Source organism: Sorex fumeus, unplaced genomic scaffold (assembly GCF_029834395.1).
Source record: "Sorex fumeus unplaced genomic scaffold, SorFum_2.1 ptg000050l, whole genome shotgun sequence".
In the NCBI taxonomy this organism is placed as follows: Eukaryota; Metazoa; Chordata; class Mammalia; order Eulipotyphla; family Soricidae; genus Sorex; species Sorex fumeus.
Window position 1 is genome coordinate 1,661,928 of NW_026606107.1, and position 12,486 is coordinate 1,674,413.

General features: G+C 40.2%; 1 protein-coding gene and 1 non-coding gene across 3 annotated transcripts; both read right to left on the reverse strand.

Annotated features, from left to right (window-relative positions):
• Positions 1 to 3,766: 3,766 nt before the first annotated feature.
• On the reverse strand, positions 3,767 to 3,872 carry LOC130032701 (U6 spliceosomal RNA). The gene has a single exon (XR_008793875.1). It is a non-coding gene; the product is annotated as a U6 spliceosomal RNA (small nuclear RNA).
• A 2,072-nt stretch (positions 3,873 to 5,944) lies between these two features.
• Positions 5,945 to 12,335, reverse strand: HNRNPH2 (heterogeneous nuclear ribonucleoprotein H2). 2 transcript variants are annotated; one of them, XM_056124177.1, is made up of 3 exons: positions 12,191 to 12,310; positions 10,263 to 10,294; positions 5,945 to 8,134 (listed from the first exon to the last, which is right to left on the reverse strand). In XM_056124177.1, the coding sequence occupies exon 3, from the start codon at positions 8,079 to 8,081 to the stop codon at positions 6,732 to 6,734; it is 1,350 nt and encodes a 449-aa protein (XP_055980152.1). In that variant the 5' UTR covers positions 8,082 to 8,134; positions 10,263 to 10,294; positions 12,191 to 12,310; the 3' UTR covers positions 5,945 to 6,731. The 2 variants fall into 2 exon arrangements, with proteins under 2 accessions (XP_055980152.1, XP_055980153.1); XM_056124178.1 differs by lacking the exon at positions 10,263 to 10,294 and having other exon boundaries at positions 12,191 to 12,335.
• Positions 12,336 to 12,486: the final 151 nt, after the last annotated feature.

Genomic DNA, 12,486 nt, shown 5'->3' on the forward strand with positions numbered 1-12,486 from the left:
TCCTGGGAGAGTTATTGGTGGTGTTGGTGAGTGTGTGTGCACATCTACACTTTTGTCCAGACCGGTCCTGCAGTCCCTTTCCATAATTCTATAGTTGACTTTCTCCAAGATCTCTCTCTTTTTGCTTTTCGGGTCACACCCAACAATGCACAGTGTTACTCCTGGTTCTTCACTCAGGAATTACTCTTCGTGGTACTCAGGGAACCATATGGGATGCTGGGAATTGAACCTGGGCTGGTCGCGTGCAAAGCAAATGCCCTACTCATTGTACTGTTGCTCCAGTCCCTCCAAGACCTCTCTTTTGTCATCTTGAACATCTTGAAAACTCAGAGGTTTTCCTAGGTGAGGGAAATGGAAAGTTTCACGGCTTCTCTGAGCGCTGAGAGAACCATGGGCTTGGAACACAGAATTGTTATGTGTGGGCAGGTTCTGCCACTTAGCAGACATGTGCTATTCTCACAGTTTGGGACCTATCTGAGGTTTGGCTTCATTTGAGCTAAAGCTAGGACTATAACTTTTGTCTCACAAAATTGTTGAAAGTACTAAATGAGAAAACCTGGGAGAAATATTTGACAGTATTTAACACATAACAGGTGTTCCAAATAACTCCACTGTCTTCGTTGAGATCTTTTCATTCTCTTTTGCTTTCAGTTTGGGGCCGGTGATGCTCAGGGCTTACTCCAGGCTCTGTGCTCAAGGACCACAACAGTGCTCCTGGGATCATATGTGGCACCAGGGATTAAACCAGGGTCGACCATATGCAAGACAAACCCTTTACCCACTGTACTATTTCTCTGGCCCACTACCTGCATGTTTTCCAAGGAGAGTATACTCCTAAAGTGAAATGTTTTCTGAGGTGTTCTCAATGCTCTGAGACCCAGCATAGTCTCAGCACACCTTACCTCCATTAAAGTGCTCAAGACCATCCACAAATATCCTTGTTACTTCTAGTCTTCCTTCCCCCACTTCCTCTCTCACCACTACGTGGTAATCTCTTTTGTAACTGAAGGCAAATATTTTGTCCATTCCCTTCTTTTGGTTCTCTGTCTACCACAGATGAATGAGAACATCCAATACTTTTTCTTTTTCATTTAACTTGCAGTGAAATGCAAGATTTTCAGCATTATTTATAGCTGCATAGTATTCCATTATGTATATATGCCACAGCTTTATATATATAACTTTTATATGATTTATATATTTATCTGTCATTGGACAATTGAATTGTTTCCACATTATACTTATTAAGCACTGCAATGAACACATTTGTGCACATTTCTCTTCAAATTACTAATTTTGTGTGTTGGGGTCAGAGTAATAGTATAGCAGGGAGGCCTTGCATGCGACTGACCCAGGTGCGATCCCTAGCATCCCATATGGTCCCCTGAGGACTGCCTGGAGTAGTTCCTGAGTGCAGAGCCAGGAGTATCCCCAGAGAATTGCTGGGTGTGACCTACGAACACAAACAATAATAATAGTAATAATAACAATAATAATTTTGTGTGTTTGGGGGATAGATGTGAAGAAATGGAATCACTGAGTTATAAGGAAGCTCTATTCTTCCCTTTTGTGTTTTTTTGGGGGCCACACCCGGCGATTTTCAGGGGTTACTCCTGACTCTGCACTCAGGAATCACTCCTAGAAGTGTTGGGGGGATACATATGGGTGCAGGTGGTTCAGCCTGGGTCAGCATCATGCAAGACAAGTGCCTTACTTGTTGTACTATCACTCCAGTCCTGGGAGTTCTATTCTTATGTTAAGGACTTTCCATACTAATTTCCATAGAGACTGAACCAGAAAATGTTCACACCAACAGTAAATGATGGATACTTTTATACCACATCCCTGTCAATGCCGACTGTTTCCAGTCTTTTCAATATATGTCATTCTTTTTTATTTTGGGGGGGGCAGGGGGTTACACCAGGTTGTACTCAGGACCACTCCTGGCTCTGAGCTCAGGGATTACTCCCGTTGGTTCTCAGGGAACTATTAGGGGTGCAGAGGATCGAACGTGGGTCAGCTTCAAATTCCTATCTGCTATACCATCTCTCTGGGTCGTCTGTATGTTCTTTTGTTAGAAGTGTCTGTTCATCTCCTCTCCATTTTTGGATGGAGTGGTTGTTATGAACTTCTCATCCAACAGAGCAAATACCTTCAGTGTCAGGCCCTGTATTATCCTTTCCTGGAAACTGGTGACATCTAGTGGCTAACTAGAGAATCTTGTTTATGCTTCGAGAATTTTCTGGAAAATAAAATGAGCAGACTGGTAAACACCAATTCCTGAACTCTCTGAGGTTTTCTGAAAGGCTTAGACGGGCTTGGACAAGGTAACAATTGACCCAGTAGGAAGTGGCAAGTTAATTTCTTGCAGTGGTGACAGAAATTAGATGTTATCAAAGAATCTCAAATCACTTCCTACTGTTAGTGCAAATGATTTTCTAGAAATGAAAATTAAAAGTGGCCTTTCCAAATTTTAGTACATCTACACAATGGAATACTATGCAGCTATTAGAAAAGATCAAATCATGAAATTTGCATATGAGTGGATCAACTTATCATGCTAAGTGAAATGAGTCAGAGAGAGAGGAACAGACATAGAATGACTACACTCACTTGTGGAATATAAAGTAACAGAATGGGAGACTAACACCCAAGGATAATAGAGATAAGGGCCAGGAGGATCGTTCCACAGTTTGTAAGCTGGTCTCACATGCTGGGGGGAAAGACTGCTGGGACAGAGAAGGGACCACTAAGTAAATGATGCTTGGAAGGCTCACTTGGGATGGGAGGTGTGTGCTGAAAGTAGACTATGGACCAAATATGATGGCCACTTACTGCCTGTATTGCAAACCATAATACTCAAAAGGAGAGAGAGTAAAAGGGAATGTGCCTGCCACAGAAGTAGGAGGTACATGGCAGGAGGTGGCAGGAAGGATACTGGATATTGGTGGTAGAGAATGGGCACTAGTGGAGGGATGGGTACTCAATAATTGTATGACTGAAACATAATCACGGAAGTTTGTAAGGCTGTAACTGTATCTCATGGTGATTCATTAAAAACAATTTAAACATTTTTTAAGTGTCCTTTCTTCGAAGAAAACATATAAATGGCCTTTGTTCAATGAAGATGAGTGGACAATGAAGTTGTGGTATATATACACAATACTATGCAGCTGTAAGAGAAACTGCAATCTTGCTGTTTACAGCAATGTGGATGGAACTGGAAAGTATTACGTTAAGCAAAACAAGTGGAGGGAGGCCAAATATTTGATGATGTCACTAATCTCTGGTATAGAAACAAAACAAGGAATAGATAGTAACAGACGGACCCTTGGCCTTGGATTACAAAATCAGATTACAAAGCAACGGAGGGAAAGGTGGGGATCGGGAAACGAAGAGATAACATATAGAAATAGAAATAATATAAGGACATTGGTGGAGAGTCTTGTAAGCTTTGATGAAGGGGTGCAGTAATTTTGTACATCAATGCCATAAATGTTAATACTATTGCAACCATGCTGCCTAATCTATAATAACTTAAAATAATTTAAGTGCCCTTGAATAAAATGAAGTCAGGCAATATGAATTGAGTACCTGCTTCCAATTTCGGAGCATTCTTCTGGGCCCAAGTCATGAACAAAGGGTAAAAAACCATTCCCAGGCTGGTCAGATACATAGAGACCTGCTCAAGTTCATGTGTATCTGGTACTAAACTGAGGGTTCCAGGCCTAAATTGAAAAATACAGTTGTTTCTGCTGCTTTTGTTTTAAATACAGATCAACTCATGAATTTGCATGTCATAATTGTGCAGGGCCCGTACTAAAAATCTTGTATGCATTGTTCCAGTTTTGGCATGTGCTGCCTAAGCAAGCATCGAGCAAGCATCGAGGGATATAATTGTTAATGGCCACTGTGACATGGACAAAGATTTAAGATAACACTGGATGTTATAGGAGGTGAGTTTTTGTGGAAGGTACAAAATATTATAAATAATGTGATTTATACAACTACTTGTTCAAACTATTTACTGTGGACAGAGAAGAGGCAATCAGAAAACATAATTAGCTGCTTTATTTAGGTTAGGAAGTCACTCTGCACTGCTCAGTGGATACTCGTCTCTACGCTTGAAGCTTGATCCAGCAGTGCTCAGGGACCATGTGGTGCCAGGCACAGAACCAAGGACTTCCGCATGTGCTCATGCAAAGCATATTCTCAGCTTTTTGAGCTATCTCCCTGGACCCAGGAAAGCTGTGATAGGTGGTAAAATATAATTGAAAATAGCAGATTCTTGGGCACCACACCCAGAAAAGGTGAATTTCAGAATGCTTAAAAGTGGGGCTCAATAATAAACATTGGATTTTTGGAGGCCACACTCAGAGTGTACAGGAATCTCCTGTGTTCAGAAGATCATAAATAGTGCCAGGGATCAAAATCCAGAAGGCTGCGTGCAAGATAAGAGACCTACCTGTTTTACTCTCTTTGGCCCCCAGGAATGAATGTTTTAACAAATCCTGCAGATGATTTTGGCACACAAGATTTAAGAATACCTAGTCTAAAGCTTTAATGTCTTGAAAAGAAGGCACTTGTATTACACACGGTGGACTCCAGTTTGATTCCTGCATATGGTACTTCAAGCACTGCCAGGGGTGATCATTGAGTACCACTGGGTATAGCCCCAAACCCAGAAAAAAACGTCCTGAAAAACCTGAAAGCAAGTAAAATTCTTACAAATGAATTAATAAAGGAGACTAAATTCTCCAATAACAAACCTACCAATTTTTAAAAGCTGCCTTAGATATTCTAGTTTATACTCAAAGGTAAAGGATTACTTTTTACTTCTTTGGATTTTGAAGAATGAGGTCTCCTGAGCACTGCCATAACTGACCCTCAAACACAAAACTGGGAGCTGCCCTAGGCACCACAGGGTATGCCCCCAAATGCTGCTCTGATAAAGTACAAAGACTACAATAAACTTGTGGATGTGGTAATGTTAAGTTTACAAAGAGAAACACACCACCATAACATTAATCATAGTATAAAATAGCAATAGGATATAATTTTTCAACAAATCAGTCAAGATCAAGAAGAGTAAGTGGGGTCTGAGCAATAGTACAATAGGTAGGGTGCTACCTTGCAGGCAGCTGACCTGAGTTCCATCCCTGGCACTCCATATTGCACCCCAAGTCCACCAGAAGTGTTCCCTGAACACAGAACCAGGAGTAAGCCCCAAGAACAATGTCTGCAGCCCCAAAACAAGAACAAAGAGAAAAGAAGAGTACATACATTATGAGGAAGCCATGGTGGGAAAATTCAAAAAACAAAACATAATCTGGTGAAAACAAAGTTAACAAAAGCATGCTTCTTTTAGAAACAACTATCCCTCACTTTTTATTGAATCACCAGGAGATACACAAAGTTGGGTTTTAGTCATATGATGTTCTAATAACCAACCCTTCATCAGCATACATTTCCCACCACCAATGTCCCCAGAAACGAAGTTACCTTAATCTTTCTGGTAATATAAATCAAAAGTCTTTAAAATGTATGCCTTTAAAAGTTAGCAGTTACAGATCTAGAAATATATCTTACAAATAATGACATATACAGTGTTATATGTATAAAGATAATTTTGGAATAATTAAAAAATTAAAAACAATGAAATTCCACAGGTCAAAATTTCAGATAGTACAGTAGGTAGGGCATTTGCCTTGCATGCAACCCACTGACCCAGGTTTGATTCCCGGTACTCTGTATGGTCCCCCAAGCACACCAGGAGTGATCCCTTAGTGCAGAGTCAGGAGTAAGCCCTGAGCACCACCAGCTGTGGTGTACAAAAATAAAAAAAAAAACAAATTTCAACAACAAAACAGCACAGAATTGTATAAAAGGCACCACACCATGCTCATATGCTAGAACATAAGAAAAATCAAGCCGAGAAAGGTCATTTTTTCCAGTTTTTAAAAGGAAGATTTATTTAACAAGTTTCACTCAGTACAATACATCTAATGGAAATCACAATACAAGGAAAGATTTAAATCAAAGTTTCAGAATTTCATACAAACAATACAGCCAAATTCCTAAAGTGTTGGTTTTACATCTCAAAATTATCCCAGTTCTTTTTTTAAAAAGAAAAGAAGTGTACACTCACGTGCCTTATAGGTTATTAAACCAAAAATCTATAATTAACAAACATGCCAAATGTTTTCACTTTGAATCGTAGACACAGCTCCTATATTTTGAGTTTTACAGAAAAGCATGTTTCTCAACATGCATCCAAAGTTTTTAATGTATTGTGGTATAAGAGCAACATTTAACATAAGTAAAACTGCTTTAACCTAAATACGCTTACTGCTTAGGTACACTCCTATAACATAACTAACTTGAGGAAAGCTGAAAGCTGTTTTAACAGTTATGGTCAATACTGAACTTTGTTATTACATCCTAGATGAATGTTTCGTTGTTCAAAATTACTGAGCTTGAAGTTTTAAAACATTCTGACTTCCACTTTACAGTAAGCATGAATTACAAGCCTGAATGCAAAACTTAATATTTGTTTTTTAAAAAAAGAGAAAGGAAGAAAGAAAGAAAGACTGACCAAGAGTGATCAGATTCCATTAAACTTCCCATTTAACAATCATACTGGATATACTAGACATCCCTCCCATTCTATTCAACTCCTAGAAATGCACAACTTCTATCTCTATAGTAGTTGCTTGGTGTTCATGATCTATCTAAGCAAGATTGGACTGATAGTCACTGGAGTTTTCCTGCAGAACTTGGTCATATCCACTCATACTGCTTTGACCACCGTAACCACCGCCATAGCCACCACTCAGCTGCTGGCTAGCAGGACCGCCGTAACTAGATTGGTTGGACAAGCCCATCCCCCCCATCATTTGGCTACCATAAGCTCCACCACTTGCCCCTGCTGTAGAATTCAAAAACAGTTCTACATAGCTGTGATCATAAGCACCTCCACTTGTGCCTGCAGTAGAATTCAGGAAGAGCTCAACATATCTATGTTGCATATTAGCTTTGTCTTTTGCCATAGCTGCCACAGCATCCTCATGAGTAGCAAATTCAACATCGGCCTCACCAGTAACTCTGCCATCAGGTCCAATTTCAATGTGTACTCTCATGGGATTAAGAGGGGAGAAAAAATTGTAAATATCATTCTCAGTGGCTCTGTAAGGTAATCCCCTCATGTGTACACAGTGCCCGGTGGTGCTCTGGAAACTGGACCCACCATCTCCGTATCTATGATCAGACATTCCTGAAAAGCAGTAATTAAGGTCTCTTCCAAATCTATCGGACCCAAAGCCATACCCATCATTATAGCCACCATAGTCGTCATAGCCTCCATACCCTCCACCGTATGCGCCCCGCCTCATTCTTTCAAAGCCTGCCCCCCTACCAATACTATTATATCCTCTGCCAGCTCCTGGCCTATCATAGGGACCTGGTCGCTGCATAGCCATGAGCTTTCGAGGGGGATCATAATGGGTTCGAACTTCAGCTCTGCTACTCTTGAAAATTTCAATGTACCTGTGCCCTATTCTTTCCTTGTGTTTCTTTAAGGCCTTTTCTGCTATCTCCTGGGAAGCAAATTGTACAAAGGCCTCCCCTGTGCTCCGCCCCTGAAAGTCCACTGGCAGTGTCATCCCATTTGGCACAATTTCCAACCCTGAAAAGAACTGAACAATCTCTTCCTTGCTACAGCCAAATGGGAGTCCTCTAAGGCGGACGAAGCCATCATTGGCAGTATCAGGACTATTTGGACCCGTATGCTTCAACACCCAATCCATTTCAACACTATTAGACTTGAATACTTCAACATATCTATGTCCCATGGTTTCTCTGTCCTTCTTCAAAGCCAATTTCACTTCATCTTCAGATTCCAGTTCAACAAATGCTTCGCCACTGGGTCTGCCTTCCCTGGTGTAGATGAACCGAATACCTGATGTACCATTTTGGATTTTGCAATCGGAGAAGAAGCGCATAACTTCATCTGCTGAGCATGACCAGGGTAGGCCCCTGACCTTCACCACGAACCCCTCCCGGCCTTCTGTGCTCAGCATCATGTTGACTGTTGGGTTCTTGGTGGCAAGCTGGGCTTAATGCAATTTCAGGATAGCTGAAAATAAAGAAAGGGTGACTGTCATGGATAATGTTCATAACAACGAGAAATTAATGCCAAAATTTGATTATGCTAACGAATATTTTTCTTTGAAAGACATTCAAATAAATAAGACTCACACCAGGGGCTGGGCTCAGTAGAAGAACACATGCTTCACATTTGTGAGGCCCTGGGTTTTATTACCAGCATCAGACACCAAATAAATTCTGTACCAAATTTCTAAAGTATTCATTCATTCCTTTATTTCATGCCAATTATGTTGGATAACATTTAATGGTGATTACTTTTGGTTGGCAGGATGATGAAAAAATTCAGGGATTTTTTTCTTTTTCTGTAAGTTCTAGGTCTTCTTACCAACCATGTATCAACATTAAAAAGGCATAAAAAGGTAACAGCAAAATCAATGAAAGACATTCTCCCTTGAATATTTATATTGCTTGCTTGTCTGTTTCTTTGATTGCTGTTTCTCCTCTGGAGAAGCCTGTTGTTCTCTAGAGCACATACTTCTCTCTCTCTCCCTTCACATCTTTCTAAATAAGTTTTAATGAAAACTATCTTCCTCTGCCAAATAAAAATAAAGTATGGTGCTTGCCTTGCATGTAGCCAAACCAGATTTGATTCCCAGTCCTCCAAATGGTCCCCCAAACCCCCATCAGGAGTGATCCCTGAGCACAGAACCAGGAGGAAGTCCTGAGCATCGCCAGACGTAGCCCAAAAGCAAAACAGAAAGATGGCTATATATGGTTACATAAAACAAAGAGTCCATTACATCAAATTATTAAACAGAATTAAGAGATAATATACTTGAAAAGATATTTGAAGTAAATTAATATCCTTCTTACATAAAGAGTTCATACAAATTGTGGGAGGGCGGGAAAGTGGGGTACACTGGGGATATTGCTGGTGATGAATGTGCACTGGTGGAGGGATGGGTGTTTGATCACTGTGTGATTGTAACTCAAACATGAATGCTTGTAACTATATCTCACTGTGCAGTGATTCAATAAAATAATAAAAAATTCATAAAACATGATGAAAATCAGGGAAATCTTAAAGCCTAAGAGATACAAGGGGGAAAGACCTATGGGAAATTCATCCATTCATTTTAAAGTTTTTGGCTGAAAGTTTCAGTATTCAGCTCTGGCATACAAAGATCAATAAGGCCAGAAAGAGTTTATGGTTCTACAGTGACACTATACATTTTTACTAAAGACATAGGGCAAATAAACATTATCCTTGCTATGACATAATTCTGTGCAGGGAGGGAAGGTGTCATAAAACAGGGATTGGTTGGTCAATTCTATCAACAGTAAAATGATGAGATAAAACAACTAACCTAATTCAGAGATCCATAAACAGATTTATTAAATGATGGAACATAAATCAAGAGGAAAAGCAAGAGATAAGGTTGGCAGGATTAGCAAGGTAGGGATCAGATCCCAAAGGCATCATCTGATAGACAAACTCAAAGGGCCTTTTAAGGTTTTAAGTGGGGGGAGGGGAAGGGAGTGATGTCATGGAAGCCTTTCAGAAAGATTACCCAGACAACAATATGGCACTGTTAAAACCCTAGTCTCTTAGAAATATGCTTAGGGATTCACCTCAAACATCAGCAAGTTTTTAAAAGAAAAGATGTGATCTTTCAAACACATTCAAAACAAGGGGTATCTGGGGTATCTGTGGGACTTGGGAGATTAAATACAGAGGGAAACACATAAAGGATACAGGACAGGAGTCTAGGAAACGTCCAAATGTCATCCATCATAAAAGTGAACGTTCAAACTAGAATTATTCACCATTTTTCACCCATGAAGATAGTGAAATTAAGGAGAACATCAATGCTGATGTTCAGATTTGGCAAGCTAATATACCAAAGAGTCCAGTAAGATTTCTGGAAAGCAATTTGAAGTATGTATCACACTTCTGGACAGAAAATTGACTTCAGGTATTTGTTCAAAGGATATGATCTGAAATCCTAACACTTGGAAAGCTACATATTCTTTGAAAGGTATATTAAGTTAGAATATTAGACAAAAAACATGAAAAATTACTTATGCTATAATCTTAAGTGATTCAAAATTCAGCTATGTAATATCAACTATGGAAAAATAGATGTTTTACATACCCTTTGACCCTGCCAGAATTCCTTCCAGGATCCTGGTCAACAAAAATACAAAAGTTTATTGTAGCACTTTAGTAATGGCAGAAACTTAGAAATAGCAGAAACTCAGAAACTACACTACCTATTAATGGGGGGGTTGCATAATGAATTATACTTTATCCTTAAAATGTAATATGAAACTCTTCCAGTAACAGTCTTTTCAAGCCACAGTGCAAATTTTTAAAAAATGTAATATTCTGCAGTTAAGATCTAGGAAAGACCTAGGAAGATTTCCAAAACATCTAAAATGAAATTATGTAAGAAGGAAGGAAATTAGCATCCTGCACTTTCTCTGTAACTCATGATTTTTATTTATGGTAGTTAGTGTGGCCCTAACATTTATGAGGTTTTTACCAAATAATAAAATGAAAACACACCCAAAATTACATAAGAAAGTCCTACTCATTTTAAAATATAAGCAAGCATGCATATATTTATGAAAACATACAATATAAGATATGAAATCATGATACAAACTGTTTTTGTGAAAAGAACTGGAGAGTGGGGTGTCACTTTTTAATGTTCACACTTCTATATAGCTTTAATTTTTTAACTTTCCACATACTAATTTTAGCACGTGTATATTTTTCTCTATAGTTTTATTTTAGGCACCTGGTTTACAATACTGTTAATGGCAGGGTTTCATACCTTTTTTTTAAAAAAATCACTGAAACTGTAATTTAGAAGTTAGAAAAAATGTGTGAAGAATGGGTTAAATGTTAATGGAGCATGGTCCCTACAATTTTACTTTTTAAAATTTTGGTGCACTCTTCATTATCTATACAAAACGTTATTACTTTTAGTTCAAAGACAGCTTAAACTCTTGCATTTGGGGGTGCAGCTGAGCAAAATGTACAAAACAGTTCTGTACGGGGATGGCTTATTAGATCTCAGAATACTGGGGCCTTTTGGAGAGAAAGTACGGTGTATTAACGGCCATAAAACTACACTTGAGTTAATTCAGCATTTACTAATGACAATTATGTGCTCCTGGCTCCACTGCATCTGCAGCGATAACAATCTCCCTAGCCATCTGTAGGCCCAAGTCAGAGATTTACAGGCTCTCTACGTGCTTTATCTCTTTGATGACCAGGTGCCCATCTGCAGCACCGGGGCCTTCCCACCCACTCCGTTGTGGCCCGGGGCGGTTCTGCTTCATGACTGCATCTCTAATCCTGGGAAAGCAACCAGAGTTGTTGCTTCCCTTCAGTAGAACTCTGAAGTACAATGGCATTTGTGAGTGTAGAATTTGTCTTTATCTGTGTGTTGATACACATACTTTTGACACATCAGAATACTGAGTGGTTATCGCTGGGTGGTGAATTACGCATATTTAAAAAATTCTCGCACCGTGCTATTTTTTGAATGTTCAAAATTGAACACGTAGTTGATTATCAGCGCCACCCTCCCTCCCCGCCAATAAACCATCATCAATTATTCAATGGCGAATAAAATATTCAACTTAGTGAAAATATTTCTCGGGGGCCTCTCTTTGTCAGCCACGCAGCATCTGCCTCGATACGATTCTCCAGATAAGAGTTGACTTGGTACCTCTGGGGCGCCTGGATGCAAAGATCGGTACTCAGACCACAGTTAGAAAATTTGTTTATTCTCATCCAGGGCTGTGGTTTTCAAACGTTTCTCGGTTTACGGTTCCGGTTAAGGGTGCCCCACGGCCCGCCCAGATACACAGATAAGCGAAAACACATTCACAGTCACGAACGTCCACCATTTCCCCACCAGGCGCAGCAACGGCGCTTCCCGGCACTGAGGGGGAGGGGGAGCGGGGGAGGGGGAAAGGAGGCAACGGAAAAGGCGGAGGCGGCCCACGAACCCCGTTTTCGTCTCCTACATCACCACCCTGGCTCCCCCCTGCCCATTTCCACACCAACCTCTAAAGATATCGAATAATTTTCCTCCTTCTTCCCTCAAACGGCTATAGCGAGACGGTAGACGACGACGAGAACTACTTCTGCTCACGTAAGCGGCGGATCACGTGAGCGTCTACGTCATGTGAGATCTGAGTCACGTGAGCAACCCTAGATTTTTAAATTCTAGATCACAAAGGTGCCGCACTTCCTTCTGGTAAAGAATTAGGGTGGGCTATTGTCCAGGAAGAAGGGGTGTGATTGGTTGCGGTGAATCTCTGTGCCCGCTCATTGGCCCAGCTCTAGGGAAACCGTCCCAG

Excerpts from the sequence above, each read along its gene's own strand:
- HNRNPH2 (XM_056124178.1), bottom strand. The coding sequence starts at position 8,081 with ATGATGCTGAGCACAGAAGGCCGGGAGGGGTTCGTGGTGAAGGTCAGG.